General features: G+C 44.9%; 1 protein-coding gene across 3 annotated transcripts in view; it reads right to left on the bottom strand.

Annotated features, from left to right (window-relative positions):
• Positions 1-15,815, bottom strand: part of CTPS2 (CTP synthase 2) — a 1,490,982-nt gene that overhangs the window by 274,971 nt on the left and 1,200,196 nt on the right. For 2 of the 3 annotated variants that reach the window (XM_069205035.1, XM_069205034.1), the window contains 2 exons: positions 8,775-8,830; positions 1,123-1,219 (listed from right to left, as the gene is read on the bottom strand). The exons of the other annotated variant lie outside the window; for it this stretch is intronic. In XM_069205035.1, the coding sequence (XP_069061136.1) occupies positions 1,123-1,219; positions 8,775-8,830 (153 nt within the window). The remainder of the gene's footprint in view (positions 1-1,122; positions 1,220-8,774; positions 8,831-15,815) is intronic. 3 annotated transcript variants of the gene reach the window in all.

The raw sequence follows: 15,815 nt of genomic DNA on the forward strand, positions 1-15,815 counted from the left end.
AAATGAACTACAGTCAAAAACATATGGTTAATAAAATGCAAATAAGCTTTCAGACCACTTCTCTATGTTTAAGCATCCAATTTATGATTACATTCAAACATAATATCAAATCAACAAGAAGGGAATGTGAGGATTTTTTAGCTGGGTACGTCACACATACTCTATACATGGTACTCTAATAAAACACAAGGTATCCTTAATTCTTCTCCCAGATTCGAGGATGTAAAACTATTGCCCACTTATGTGGCATACTTCATCATCGAGTTGCTCCTTACTGGGCAAGCAAAGGATCATCTTACTCTAACCAGCTGCCATACATGGGAACTTTTGATTGAGCCCTGGTTAATTCAGGTGCACCTATCTGGTACGTTTGGCATAAGAGGGTTAGTCTGGATCTCCCTTCCTTGAGGCCCTTTTAGAGACCATAGAAGGCTCAAAAACCGCCTACGGACAGGTTCAGCAAAACATTTGCCTAATCTTTTCTACATTTTTGTATACACAGTCACTTCCATGCAAAAATTAGAGTTTGGAGCTAGGCGATTAAGTGGAGTCCCCAGCTTTGGTCCTTACAAGTGCCCTTGACCCGATATGAGTCATTTTGTGTTGGCACATATATGTTGACCACCAAGTATGATATGATGAAGAACAGGTACCCTTAATGTTTTTAATCTTCCCTTCGGAAAAGTTAATATAGATTGTTTTGTTCACCTTCAGGTAATAATATCCTGTTATTAGGGTTCCATACCAGTAGCATTACTCTTACAACCAATGAGAGAAACTTTCCTAAAAACAGGATATCTATCAAGCGGTGGAGCTAAATTGAACATAGGAGCGCAAAATTATACATTAATTGGGTCCACTGTAGTCAAGCGTTCAAATTATGAAGGCTTTTTCCTAATCGCAAACTTTTCTTAATTGTGGAAATTCTGGACTAATTCACACCTACGCCAACAGTGACACACAATTACTCACATAAAAATCTTTAGGGACCGTCCCTCCTATGAATCGTCCTTCACAGATTTTTTTGCATTGGTACATACCTTCGCATATGATTACAACGTGTTTTCAAGTAAAATAAAATACAAATTATATATGGTTTTGCTTCGGCGTGAAGTACAATACCTTGCAGTTCAACAACCTCCATTCTATGCCCCTCTGTATCATGACCGACAAATTTGAATCCCTTTTCTTCAAAATGATGAATTAACTCCGGGTTTACCTGAAAAAAAAAGACACCATTGAGTACGAATAATACAATGTTTAGAGTAGCGTGTATGACTAGTAACTGTTCCTCAGATAGAGTCACTACCTGAGCGTTATAAAAAAAAGTGGCACTATCAGAAAAAATCAATAGGTTTTGAATGCCAACATAGTAAGCGAGGGCAACCTCAAATTAGACATCAAAGAAAACTGAATTTTTGTAACAGAAACAGTAATTCCAGATAAGCGCTTAAGTTTTTGTTGTTTGTATTACACTTTGCCTTCGCAGGGAAGTACAATAACAAAATTTCATTGCTCAATTAAACAACTATATTCCTGAAAACACTTAAGCTTAAGAAATATGGAAGTAGGTAAATATTGTCCTATGCACAAAACTTTCACATTTTATTGGACCTAATTCGGAGACCTTACAGCAAGCATACATTGGGCAACAAAATCTCATGCTACACACAACATTTCTGGCCACAAAAATCAGTTCTGCATCCAGATTGGGAGAATATTACATAACATGCACTTCCTTTGGCCCACAATCCTCAAGAATGGTGCAATAATCCACTTAACAAATAATCAAGCTATTCACAAAGGAAATTTATACTTGTGAGTAATTTACATGTATAATTTACTCTTACACTCAAAAATGGTGACTTACATGTATCCACCCACTAAAAATGGGGGTGGAGAAAAACTTATGAGTGTAAGTTACTACTGCAAAAAAACATAAAAATTAATAAATCCCGCACCACACATGGCCAAGCACTGATACTGCAGTACTTTCCCATTGAAAAATGCAAAGTGTTTGTAAATCTGAGCTTCAGTATGTAGACTGACAGATGAACTCCTTGCCCTGATGAGACCCACAAACTGTCCGCCAACCAGGTGGAAATATCCACATTCTGACCAGGACTACATTCCTCATATAATTTGTGAGTGAGTGTAAAGAGATTGATTCCTCATTATTTGTCTTCTTTACCAAATTCCAGTTTGCACCCCCAGTACTAATTTGTGTATATAATTTTCACTACCTCGCCACTCACTGTGCTTAGCGCAACGCTATTACGCTATTTATATGTGATATATGCCTATGTGTATTAATATGGCATGTTTCTGACTATTTATGAGTTTTTAACTTTTGCACAAAGGATATGTATTTGAATCATTATCTGGATGCTGGCAGATAGTGTTGTATATTCAATTGTTCATCTTAGATAACTAATGTAATTATGTCACTGACAGTATCTGTGTAATCGATGGATTCATTTTGTATTCTCAAAAAAATGTCAACAGTTTGATAGAATGAATAATTGGGGAACTATGTTTTTTCTTATCCTCATGTCTAACTAGTGTGGCAACTAATCAATAGTGGTAGGATATACTCCCTTATACATTCACCCAATAGAGAGACTAAGTGGCGGTGTAAATATGTAGTGCCTGTTAGGGTGGGATCCTGACTGCCTGATTGTATGTGGTGTGCCTCAGTAGTACATGGGTACATGAAAGGTGCAGTAACAATAGCGGTGGTACCGCATATTAATATGTAGCCCCTAATGTTGTGGGGTAATAGACTGCTATATGGGTTATAATTGTAATTAGTGGTGCTCTCTCCCCAGTCCTGCCTGTCGCCCATGCCCTGCTGTCCTCTGTTCCTCTCCACTCAGAAACCGTTGTGAAGCCAAGTTCATGTGTCCACATGAATGGAATATTAAGATATTTGGTGTTTACCTGCCCTGAAAAGGCCAGTTACAGTATATCAGTTTGTGTCCTGAGAGAATCAACGCATGAACAAAAGACTGTGGCCAAAGGGGAAGTCAAAGATGAAGACCTACAAAAAGAGATGGTATACCTGCCCATCTCCTGTCGCCGGTGCTACTGAAGAGTGAAGTCTAGCAGCAGTCCCTTACTGGACAGACATCTGGTTCCGGATCTACAAGCTCAGAGAGACAATTCACCTTGGTAGTGGTTGCGAGGGAGGTTTGCCACACCGAGACAATGCATATTTGAATGATTGCCATGCACCGTAGGTATTGTCTGGAGCCAAATTGTTACTGTTTCTGGATTTAATTTAACCCCTTTTGATTGTATGGAGCATACCATTTGTTTGTAACGGCTCTGTACAATCTATGCAAACAAAGGTTGGGGCCAGAGGCAGAAACTTTGACTGTCTTTCATGGGGGAGTATAGAATATACAAGATTGTTCTGCTGCAACTTTGGTAAGAGAGATAGACTGCCTTGTGTGTAGAGCATCTACCTTTCTCTGAAACAGAACATGAGGTCAGTGACACCGCCCACTGCAGTTACGGGTTTGATGAATTTGAAACTGTCAAACTCAAGTCTTCTGACCACTTTCTAGAGTAATAGGTGCTACTGCGGCAAATGAGGTTGACTCAAGCAAGAAGGCACCTTTGCCACCACATTCATATGTTGCACCTGTGTTCCATGTGAAACAATGAGCCGAGCATGGAGAATTGTGTGGCTGCACATTTTGTCCCAGCACCTGAGGCCAGTTTGAAATCAATAGTGTTCTGAGTTTAATGGCCTGTTTGCCTCATCACTTCTGTGCTTCAACCTTGCCCTGTGCTCCTCTAGCAGACGATTCATTTGTGCGGCCTGCATGCCACTGCTCATTGCCATGGCACATTTGTTACCACTTGCGGGCCGCACCAAGCTTAATGTGCGAGCCCATACACATCTACCACTGCTGCTGAGCCTTTAATATCCCAAAACTCTAACCGCTACTTCTCCAAACACTGATACCGTTGCCCAGTATGGATGGTGCCTTTCCATTTGGGTACCCACCACCTGACACAATCTGCCAGCTCCCTGCAAGAAATGAGAACGACAAATGTAAACATGTAAACTGCAGAACCCACATACACTTGTCTAAAGATGTAGGCCCTTATTTTGAGGTAGGTGCACAGGGTTCGTCACAAACGTAGCGGATGTCCCATCTGCCTTAACAGAACATTATTATAGATTTGTACTACTGCAAATCTACTGAGCTCGAAATAAGGCCTTAGAAACAGAAACTGAGTGCTTTACATGAGCATACAATGGCCAAATTTAAACTGAGAACCCACTAACAAGTGTTCAAAACAGTTGTTCATGCCATACTACTTCCGGAGGTTATTGAGCATTATTTTTAATTGATGTAAAAAAAAAAGTCGTATTATGTTCTCTAAAACAAACAATTCTTGGACACTACATTATTTGTAAGCATCGTGTGTGCTATCTGAAGCAGACTTTTTAGCCTTAGGTGTATGAAACTGCTAAACTCTGAAAAGCAATGGCCAAAGAGAAGTCACTTAGCAAATGTGGTAACTTGCAGGAGTATCGAGCTTCTGTGACTCCACAGACTACAGCAAGAACTACTACTAGAATTCCTTAGTTCCACAGATCCCCAGATATCCGGCCTGCCATCAAGAAAAATAGGTGTGACTATTCCGCTCTCTATGGAAAAGGTTTGCTTTATTTCTCAGTTGAATTGTCCTTGGCATTACATTTTCAGACAAGCACCAAACCTTTTCTCCCCTGGTACTGGAAACTTTCACATGGTTACTTTTATCACTGTAGCCCTGACCTATATTTTGAATAGCTAGAATTTCAGGTCAGGATAAATGGATAATCATTAATAAGAAAATTCATCCAAGGGCCTGATTTAGAGTTTGATGGAGGGGTTACTCCGTCACAAACGTGACGGATATCCTGTTTGCCGTATTACAGGTTCAATGGACAATAAAGGAAGTTAATATGGCGGACAGGAAATTCTAAATCAGGCCCTAAGTTTCATCAAGAAGTGTAATAATTCACTTAAAAAGTAGGGTGGCAACTGGTATTTTGAATCAAGCTCAAAACTGTACCTGGTAACATTTAAATCTTAATAACAGATGTTTTTATAACTTTTTTCATATTTATTTACTGATCAAAACATGTATATCTTGATGTACTAAACTTGGGTGGCATTGCTGAAGTAATTTATCTGCAGCACTTGTTATGCCTAAGAAGATTAATTTTGTGTTGCAAAAGATGTACTAATCCATCCTTCTGCAACAATGGCAATCTTCTGAGTTCACAGAATTGACACCCTATTTTTATTAATGAGGCAGGGATTACATTAGTAAGTTCTTCCGAAGGGATGTCCCCTGTAGGGATGGAGGCCTGTCCGGAACTATTCTGAAAATACCAATATGGCAGCCCGCTCCCTCAAGTTGACATGAGCTGTCACATTAAAGAACAAGTTAGTCAGTGTGCAGTGTATAATGGGATCTTTAGAGTGAAGAGCCCAGGTGGCAGAGCAGGGAGGATCAGTGAGGAATCTTTCATTAGGTAGAGATGCTACCAGAAAAAGTGTTACAGAAGGTGTGTCACTTGTTCTGATAGAGACTTCTCACCCCTGGTTCCTCACCTTAGAGAAGATAACCAAGTAAACCTCCTCTGGCATGGGCCTGCAAACTGATAACAACCAAAATGTCCTGGAGGACAAACATGCAAAATGCCATTCTCGGTGGACAAGACTATCCAGGAAGCAGTGCCTTGTGAACGCCTGGAGCGACACTCACATGGCTGCTTGGCAGATGTCCATGACTAGTACTGTACACAGTAGTAGAGGCCATGTTCCTTGTGGAATATGTCCTCAAGGCTTCAGGAGACTGTTTTTTTTAGTAAATGCGTGGTATATCTTGATACAGAGTGCAAGCCATTGAGAGATAGTCCATATTTGCTCCTCCTTACACTTTCTGACTCCAGTGAATCCAATGAAGAGCTAATCATCCACCAGATATACTTTGATGATATCATTGTAGAAAGAAAAGAGCTCTCTGTGGGTCCAGGCGGTAGAGTTTCTGAGTGAAAAATGTTGGCAGCCTGATTGTCTGACTGAAAGGGAGTGACGACCTTCAGCTGAAAAGAAACATGTGTCCAATGAACTAGTGCGTCTGGGTAGAAGCTGGTGTATGGAGGGTAAACTGGCAGAGCTTGAAGCTTGCTGAACTTTCTAGCTGATGTAATGGCAGGGCACCAAGAAATCTGTCTTGAGAATTAGGAATCTGAGTGGACATAGCACCGCAGCCCCAACGCCATCCACGCCAGCGCACCTGACTGCATCAGCCCGGAGTCCGATCTGCCCTGCGTGTGACTCCAAGGGCCAGGTGACTCCCATACCGACTCCGGAACCGACGCCGCAACGTCGCTCTCCGGAGCTCACCGCGAGTATCACAACGCCCTGCAATTCCAAAGGTACTGTTTGTGGGTTTTCCCGAGACCGTAGCTGGTCCGCAACGCCCTCAACTGTTGTTTTGTTGCTCACGACGCCATGATAGCCCCAGGTGGAGCAATCGACTTCAAGAAACTGTATTTCTGAGTAAATCTTGCAGATTTCATATTTTTATTACTGTATGTTGGATTTTTATCATATTTTGTCTTGTTTTATATACAGGGAGTGCAGAATTATTAGGCAAATGAGTATTTTGACCACATGATCCTCTTTATGCATGTTGTCTGACTCCAAGCTGTATAGGCTCGAAAGCCTACTACCAATTAAGCATATTAGGTGATGTGCATCTCTGTAATGAGAAGGGGTGTGGTCTAATGACATCAACACCCTATATCAGGTGTGCATAATTATTAGGCAACTTCCTTTCCTTTGGCAAAATGGGTCAAAAGAAGGACTTGACAGGCTCAGAAAAGTCAAAAATAGTGAGATATCTTGCAGAGGGATGCAGCACTCTTAAAATTGCAAAGCTTCTGAAGCGTGATCATCGAACAATCAAGCGTTTCATTCAAAATAGTCAACAGGGTCGCAAGAAGCGTGTGGAAAAACCAAGGCGCAAAATAACTGCCCATGAACTGAGAAAAGTCAAGCGTGCAGCTGCCACAATGCCACTTGCCACCAGTTTGGCCATATTTCAGAGCTGCAACATCACTGGAGTGCCCAAAAGCACAAGGTGTGCAATACTCAGAGACATGGCCAAGGTAAGAAAGGCTGAAAGACGACCACCACTGAACAAGACACACAAGCTGAAACGTCAAGACTGGGCCAAGAAATATCTCAAGACTGATTTTTCTAAGGTTTTATGGACTGATGAAATGAGAGTGAGTCTTGATGGGCCAGATGGATGGGCCCGTGGCTGGATTGGTAAAGGGCAGAGAGCTCCAGTCCGACTCAGACGCCAGCAAGGTGGAGGTGGAGTACTGGTTTGGGCTGGTATCATCAAAGATGAGCTTGTGGGGCCTTTTCGGGTTGAGGATGGAGTCAAGCTCAACTCCCAGTCCTACTGCCAGTTCCTGGAAGACACCTTCTTCAAGCAGTGGTACAGGAAGAAGTCTGCATCCTTCAAGAAAAACATGATTTTCATGCAGGACAATGCTCCATCACACGCGTCCAAGTACTCCACAGCGTGGCTGGCAAGAAAGGGTATAAAAGAAGGAAATCTAATGACATGGCCTCCTTGTTCACCTGATCTGAACCCCATTGAGAACCTGTGGTCCATCATCAAATGTGAGATTTACAAGGAGGGAAAACAGTACACCTCTCTGAACAGTGTCTGGGAGGCTGTGGTTGTTGCTGCACGCAATGTTGATGGTGAACAGATCAAAACACTGACAGAATCCATGGATGGCAGGCTTTTGAGTGTCCTTGCAAAGAAAGGTGGCTATATTGGTCACTGATTTGTTTTTGTTTTGTTTTTGAATGTCAGAAATGTATATTTGTGAATGTTGAGATGTTATATTAGTTTCACTGGTAATAATAAATAATTGAAATGGGTATATATTTTTTTTTGTTAAGTTGCCTAATAATTATGCACAGTAATAGTCACCTGCACACACAGATATCCCGCTAACATAGCTAAAACTAAAAACAAACTAAAAACTACTTCCAAAAATATTCAGCTTTGATATTAATGAGTTTTTTGGGTTCATTGAGAACATGGTTGTTGTTCAATAATAAAATTAATCCTCAAAAATACAACTTGCCTAATAATTCTGCACTCCCTGTAGATAAATGTTGGCTATTTTTCTAAAACTGCTGTAGTGTCCTTTTGTAGTTTTTTCACTTATTACTGTGTGTTATGTGCAAATGCTTTACGCATTGCTTCTGAGATAACCCTCACTGCTCGTGCCAAGCTACCAAGGGGGTGAGCAGGGGTTATCTGAGCGGGTATCTCCCTTATCCCGACTAGAGTGAGGGTCCCTACTTGGACAGGGTGCAAACGGACTGCCAGCTAGAGACCCCATTTCTAACAGTGGTCTATTAGCAGAAGTAATGGTTACCTATGACCTAAAATATTTATTATGGTTGTATGCTCACGTTTCGATGTTAAGCCAAGTTACTATGTTAAGTACTCTGTTATCACTTTTACTCTGATGCACCCTACATACAAGCAATAAAATACATGAACAAACGTTTCAACTCAGCCTACAAGGTGAATGATGACTCTCTTTTTGGTGTTCAAACTTTGATGATATCAAATATATATGATAATAGCAACAGATATTGTTCCTCTTATTTGATACTGTAAGTGTTTATCACTAAATAGTACCTGGTAGAAGTAAGCCTTACCTCATACCGGTGCCTGTGACGTTCTTCTATAACAGGAACATTGCCATAAAGTTTTCCTGGAAGAACAGACATATGTATATTAAACAAAATCACTGCACTCTTTATTATGCATAGAATTTAAATGAATAATAGACATGAATACTTGCAGTATACATTGAGGAATGATTTACTAACTGGAAGTACAGTGCATGTTTTCATTCTGCTGAAGTAGACTGACTGGGAATGAAGTGACACACGAAGAGTCCCGGTTCCCATGGGCCTTTAAAGCATCCAAATTTATCTTCTTCAGGTCCCATCAACATATAGCTGGACGCCAACAGGCGCCACACCAGACCAGTCCCAGCTACACCTAGTTAGCAGCCTGCAGACCCGGTCAACAGTCAGAACACCTCTTACACTGGTCCCAGGCTTGGTGAATAGGCACTATCTTGCACGACCTTTGCAGTGGGGTGGGAAGCCCAAGTGGCTGGGCCCTGCCTGAGCAGAGAACCCCTTGCCGACCGGACAGCAGACAACCTTTGACCAGCTGCGGCAACCCCAAAATGCCAAAAACCCAAGCCCTGCGACTCCCTCCCTCAGGTTTAGACCAGGACACTGTCTGATTCCACCCCGGCAGCGAGGCCTGAAACAGAGCTTGGTCTGCTACTTTCCTCACAGACCCATGCAACTAGACCCCAGAGCACTCCCCCACTTGACTGTAGCTCTGATCAGACTCCAAAGCACATCTCCCCTTAGCTCACAGCACCCCTTGGAAAAGATCAACTTCTGGGTGGACTGGTCAGGGGACCCTGGGCAAGCGCGACATGAAGGGCAGAAAGGAGATGGACAGCTGTGAAGGTGGCGGGCATGGGGCATGCACAGGAGGACAGCTGACCTGCGAGGCAGAAGTGGCCCCAGACACACAACAGTCACCCAGAGCAGTGAGATCTGGGCCTCCTGCAGGTCTAGGTTGGGCCCAACCTCAGGGGTCTGACCATCAGCCTCGTCACTTTGTGGTCATCCACAGAGGCCTGACCTATTGGCCACCTCCTTCTGTCCTACTGAAGAGGATCAAGACACCTTCCCTTCCAAGGCAGCACTCAATGGCAGAATCATTTGAGCCCTGGAAGTCTGACCACCGATCCCAGGCAAGAATCTTCTCAGTGACAGAGAGGTCAGAGAGATTGCAGCAGTTGAAAACCTGACATGAGCGGTCCTCTCTTCCGCAGCTCGGGCTTGGGTTGCATAGAGGCCTCAGGGGCTGCCTTTCGAGATACATGCTCCCAACTCCACTGCCTAGGACATAATGGAATAAATGAGCCGGGGCCTCCCAGTGGTGCTGTTCATCTGTGTGACAAGTTCTCTCCGCCTAGTGACGAATGCCGCCTTACGGTCGCCTTCAGGTCAGGCAGTCGGGATGTGCCAGACTGCAACGGGGTCTATACGGAGGGGCACCTGGACAGTTGTCATTTTGGACTCAAGGCTTCCTCAGGTTTCTGGACTGCGCAGAAGGACCTTACTCAACAGACAATATTGTGGGGGCCCACTTTGAGGGGCACGTTTTGGAACCTATGAGCACTGAATCCTATTAGTGGGAGGAGCCTAGCCTCCCACGGCTGCCAGATCTATCACCCTCCCGCCTCTCCTGATCACTCTTCGTCTCACCACCAGCGGCAAGAGGCTACCCCTCTCATGCTAGGAACATACCCAATACACCCAAAGATTAAAGCTACACCCGGGAAGGGGGGCCCCTGACACCACCTCATGCTTACAGCCTCTCACCACTGTGCCACAGCTTGATACCTCTAGAGGCGCACTCACCTTCCTCCAGCCTGACACCTGTTGACTGAACAAGGCCGCCAACCCCTCTACTATCCCATGGGGCAAGGCTACTAAGGAAAGCTCAGTGATTTCTCTCTGGCCACACCCGCCGCAGCAGACATGAGTGATAAAACTGAGACCTCCCAACAGCTACAACATCCTTTGACCCTGTCATCACACAAGACTACATGGAAAAAGTTCTCATTGATATCCACCATGAAATTTCGTCACTAAACTCTGACTTTAAGTGTTGCCTACATTGGCTGCATAGAGATGTCACAGCGGTGGGAGACTGGGTAGATGTCTTAGAATGTACAATGGACTCCTGCACTGAAAATCAGGAGGCCCTGTGGAGGCGAGTGATCACCCAAGAAGAAGAGGAAATAGACCTCCAGGCAAAACAAGAAGACCTTGAAAACCGGAGTTGGTGAAACAGAGAAGTTCCCCGAGTATCTGAAGGTATCATGATATTCACCAGCGACCACCTGAGAACAATCCAAGGTGGCAAGGAGAACCAACCTTTAATCCTTGACAGAGCACACCGTTTGACAACTGTAACAGGCTGCTCAGATGCCCCCCCAACATACTTACTCAAGCCCACTTCTTTCAAGACAACGAGGCTAACCTCAGAGCAGCTCGGAGTAAAGCATCCATTATCTTCCACGAGCATACAGTGCAAGTCTTCTAAGACCTCCTCACCATTAAGAATCAAAAAATGATTTAAACCTGTCACAGAAAAACTTTGAGAGCAAGGAATCAAGTTTCAATGGGCACATCCCTTTGAAATGCTCTTCCAGTGGAACAGAGAGAGGAGAATGGTCCGCTCGCTCCAGGAGGTAAAGCATATGCTCAGACTGCCTGGGGGTTCCCAATCTGATGTACTCAGGGACTGGTGACAAGCCTAGCAGACAGTTCAGAGACAGCTCTGGGGCCGCAATAATGCAGCTAAAGTCTCTCACATTGCAAAGGAGGACATCATTGCGCACCTTCGCAGCATGAAGCAGGAATCCTCCTACTCCACCACCAGTGACTTGTAACTGCCATGAACAGTATCCCTGGCCTGACCATCTTTCCTTGATGGGCCACGTGAGCCACACAATGACCTTCTATTCGACAGCAAGGCCCATGGCCTGGGGCCCAAACCGTCATGCTTTGACAGTTGCTCGTTCTAACTTTATGTTCTCTCTCTCACAGGTAGATACCGTACAGTGACCTATCCGATACAAGCCCCCCCTTACTGGTCTACTCTCCGTCTAGGATGATACATCAGAAGAAATCGGTGGGAACCCCTATTTGTTTCTGAATGGAGTGGTCCTACAGGTTTTGCCCTGTTGGGCCCTTTAGTCCCCCTATACTCATTTCCTTTTATGCAAGTCCCCCAGCAGCCTTTAGTATTTCTAGTGGACCTGGAGGTTAGCGATATGCCTCACCTGCTGGTATCCTTATGCCTGAAAAGGTGAAAGCCCCCACACAGATATGCTCTATCTCTATAGCACTTTATGGGTACTGCAAACACCGGTAAGTGCCTTAACGCCCTCAACAAACAATGACAAGTGTGGCACTACTTTCTACAGCAAGATCGTATTGTAATCTTCTTACAAGATACGCACCTACTTAGGGATGATTTTTGCCTCATGTCTCATCCTAAATATCCTGGCCTACACTGGACGTGTGCCTACACTAAGGCACTGGGGTTGCCATTCTTTTTCAGCAGGCTTCTACTCCAAATTGACTAAACTCAATAACGACCCAAAAGTGTGGTTCTTAACATTAACAATCGAGAGGGGCAGGGACACATCGACCTTCATCAACCTTCACACCCCTAACCAGTCCCAGGATGTCTTCATCAGGCAAGTACTCCAAGACCAGCTCAGTCACGGCAAGGGAAAAATAGGGGGAGATTTCCTTCCAGTGAGGGACCCCGCTCTTGCCAGAAACACAATGCGTCTCCAGGGCGCTGGGATCTGGTCTGCTCAGGAGAAAGCTGACTGACACGGGGCTAGTAGATGCTTTGCACTATCACCACCCTGACATAAGGGATTACTCTTTCTACTCCCATGTGCACCTTTGCTCCTGCATTGACTAACTATTCCTTTCCCACTCCCTAATAGGGGGCCTAGACTTTGCCCAGATAGCTGATATCTCCAGCTCAGACCATGCACATGTGGAGTTCACTTGGACACAGCACTCAGGTGCAGCTCGTGCCCCCCTTGCTGGCGCCTATCTCTCCAGCTCCTTCATAACCCAGTCAACAGGGCATCTATCAAAGATGCTAACACCAAGCACTTCACACTTAATGCCCTCCTTGATCTCTCCCCACACATGCTCTGGCATGGCTTCAAGGCAGCCATTCAAGGAGTCATGTCCTCTATCTCCATAGCTAGGACCGAAAAAGCGTGCCTCTTGAAGCCAACCTCCCAAAGGAGAGTCGTTCCCTTTAACACACAGACAAGAAACATCACACTTTGCATGCCAAGCACCAGCTAGCATTTCTGAGGGGTCAGCTCCGACACACAGCACTAATAAAGCTGAGTGATCACTTCTAACACTTAAACAAAAACCCTATGATGGCCGTAACAATGTGGGCACTATACTAGCACGCAGATTGTGGCACCAGCAGACCCTGTCCTATGTGCCTATGATTTGAGTGGGAGGAGCCGGCTGAGCTATTAAGGAACTCGATAAACAAGAAGTCTTCCAAGCATTATACCAGCACCTATATACCGAAGGGGAGGAGGGTAAATCCGCCATAGACTCCTAACTTAAGAGTTGCTCATGGCAGCCGCTGGCCCCCAGCCTTGCTGATAACCTCCAGGAACCTTTCTCTATGGATGAGCTACCTAGGCTACGCAAAGAGCTCCCACAAGGGAAAACTCCGGGCCCAGACAGCCTCACATCCTATTTCTATACAGTCTTCTTCCCTAAACTGTGAGACTACCTATTTGAGCTCCATAACACCTTCTCCCATGTCACCAGACTCACCCCAAATATGTCCAATGATCATCCTTCTGCCCAATAGCACTTCTAAACACCAATGCAAAAATGTACTCTTAAATGCTGGCAAACCGCCTCAGAGGAATCAGATCCGGCCTGATAGACCCTGACCAGGCGGGCTTTATAAAACACAGGCAAGGTCCTGAAAACCTCTGCTGGTTCACCCACCTGGTAGAGAAAGCTCACAGGCATAGCATTTGAGCCATGCTACTCTCATTGGATGCCGAGAAGGGCTTTGACAGGGTGAGCTGGAAATTCTTAAGAGCTGTCCTTCTAAAAATGGGGTTAAGCCCCAACATGAATAGCAAAATCATGCCCTCTTATGTAGTGCCCACAGCCACCATTAGGGTCAATAGCCCTTCAACCCACTTCTTCCTCATCTCCTGAGGCACTTGTCAGGGCTGCCCTCTATTCTTCCTATTCTTTGCCCTAGCCATTGAACCTCAGGGCTTCTGCCCCCGGCAGGCTTGAGACATCGCAGGCATTCCCTTTTTAGGACAGGACCATAAAGTCCTGCTCTTCGCTGACGATTTGCTCCTTGCCTTAAATGGGCTGGAGACCTCCCTTCCGAAAGTGGTCCAAGCATTCCAAGCCTTTGAGGCAGTATCTGAGTACAGAGTCACTATGTCCATATCACACGCTCAACCTCACAATATCACAGTTCCAGATCCCGTCGCTCCAGGCCCACACCTCTTTCCATTGGGCACTGCACTCCATCCCATATCTCTGCCTCACCATTACTAATACCCTCAATACATGGATGCAGGCAAACTGGCAGTGCTATCACAGAGTGATCCTAGAGGACTTCTAATGATGGCGACTGCACCATATTTCTTGATTAGGTCGCATCAATGTGGTCAAAATGGATATTCTCCCTGGACTCATCTACCTATTCCAGTCCCTCCCCATGCCTTTGCCAACGAAGGAGATCAAAAATCTGCAAGGGGACCTGCGCGCCTTCATATGGAAGGGAAAACGGCACCGCATTTCCAATGTCTTACTCATGCTCCCTAGGATCCTGGCATGCCCTAACCTCCAAGATTGCTAATGGGCTGCACACCTTTGCTTAATCTCGGAATGGGTAGTTTGAGAAAGCAAGAAACACTGGATACACATGGATTGTTCAGTGGCCTGCAGGCCGCTGTGGGATTTGGCCTGGCTCCTGAAACACCTACGCTCACAGACTGCCTACATAGCTACCCTGACAAGAAACTGTATTGGAGATATAGGATAGACTTGCAATAAGAAGGAATCTAACCACATTCCCTTCCCCAAACAGCCCCATTGTTCTCAACTATGACTTTACATCTGCGCTCCCCCAGGACTCCTTCCCAACCTTCAAGGGGGAATCTATTAAATACTTTGAGAAATGTAAAACTGAATTCCGACTTCCTGACACCATGAGGCCCCAATACTTCCAATTACACAACTGGGCACGAAAACCAACCAATGCATTAGCTGCTACTCACACCCTTACACACTTAGAATCTTTAGTCCTCAATTTTTAGGGCATCGAGGACTGTTTTTCTGGAACATATACAGTACCGCAACAATCCCACTTGTTGCCCAGTCACCTGTATCAGAGGAAATGGGAACTTGAAAGTGCCCAGGATATCACAAGGAAACAGTGGGAGCACCTGTGGTGCGACATCCCAAAGGTAAATTGGAGAATTTCTCTGCCTATAAAGTTATAGTGTAGTGGTAATACATCCCTGCCTGTTTGCACACCATCAACAGCATCAACCTCCTGTTGGAGATGTAAAGGACTGAAGGGAGACTTCCAACACATGTGGTGGACGTGCCTGTCCATCGCTCTATTTTTAAAAGAAATCCTAAGCCACATAAAAATCACACTGGGATACCTAATCCTGGCAGACTACTAAAGGGTTATCTTAGGGCTGCATCCAATAGCACCTAAAGCAGTGACAAATATAGATTGGTACTTGACACAACATATGACAGGTACAGCGAAGCAGCTAATAGCACTGGCCTGGAAGTCCCCCAATGCCCCGCCAACAGTATCCTTGTTCACAAGGCGGTGCCATACTCTAGCAATGAAGCAAATGATCAACAAGCTATCCAACTCTGACAAAAAATTCACTCTCCTCTGGCAGCCCCTTATTCACTACATGTGCAGCCTAGAGCACCTCAGCTTCCAGCCGCCCAGACTCTGCGCTTTTCGCTGGTTTGATTAGCCATAGAGGCAGGCTGTAGGGAATCTCCTGCTTTCACTGTTGAATTACTTCA

The sequence above is a fragment of the Pleurodeles waltl genome, chromosome 8 (assembly GCF_031143425.1).
Source record: "Pleurodeles waltl isolate 20211129_DDA chromosome 8, aPleWal1.hap1.20221129, whole genome shotgun sequence".
NCBI classification, from domain to species: Eukaryota; Metazoa; Chordata; class Amphibia; order Caudata; family Salamandridae; genus Pleurodeles; species Pleurodeles waltl.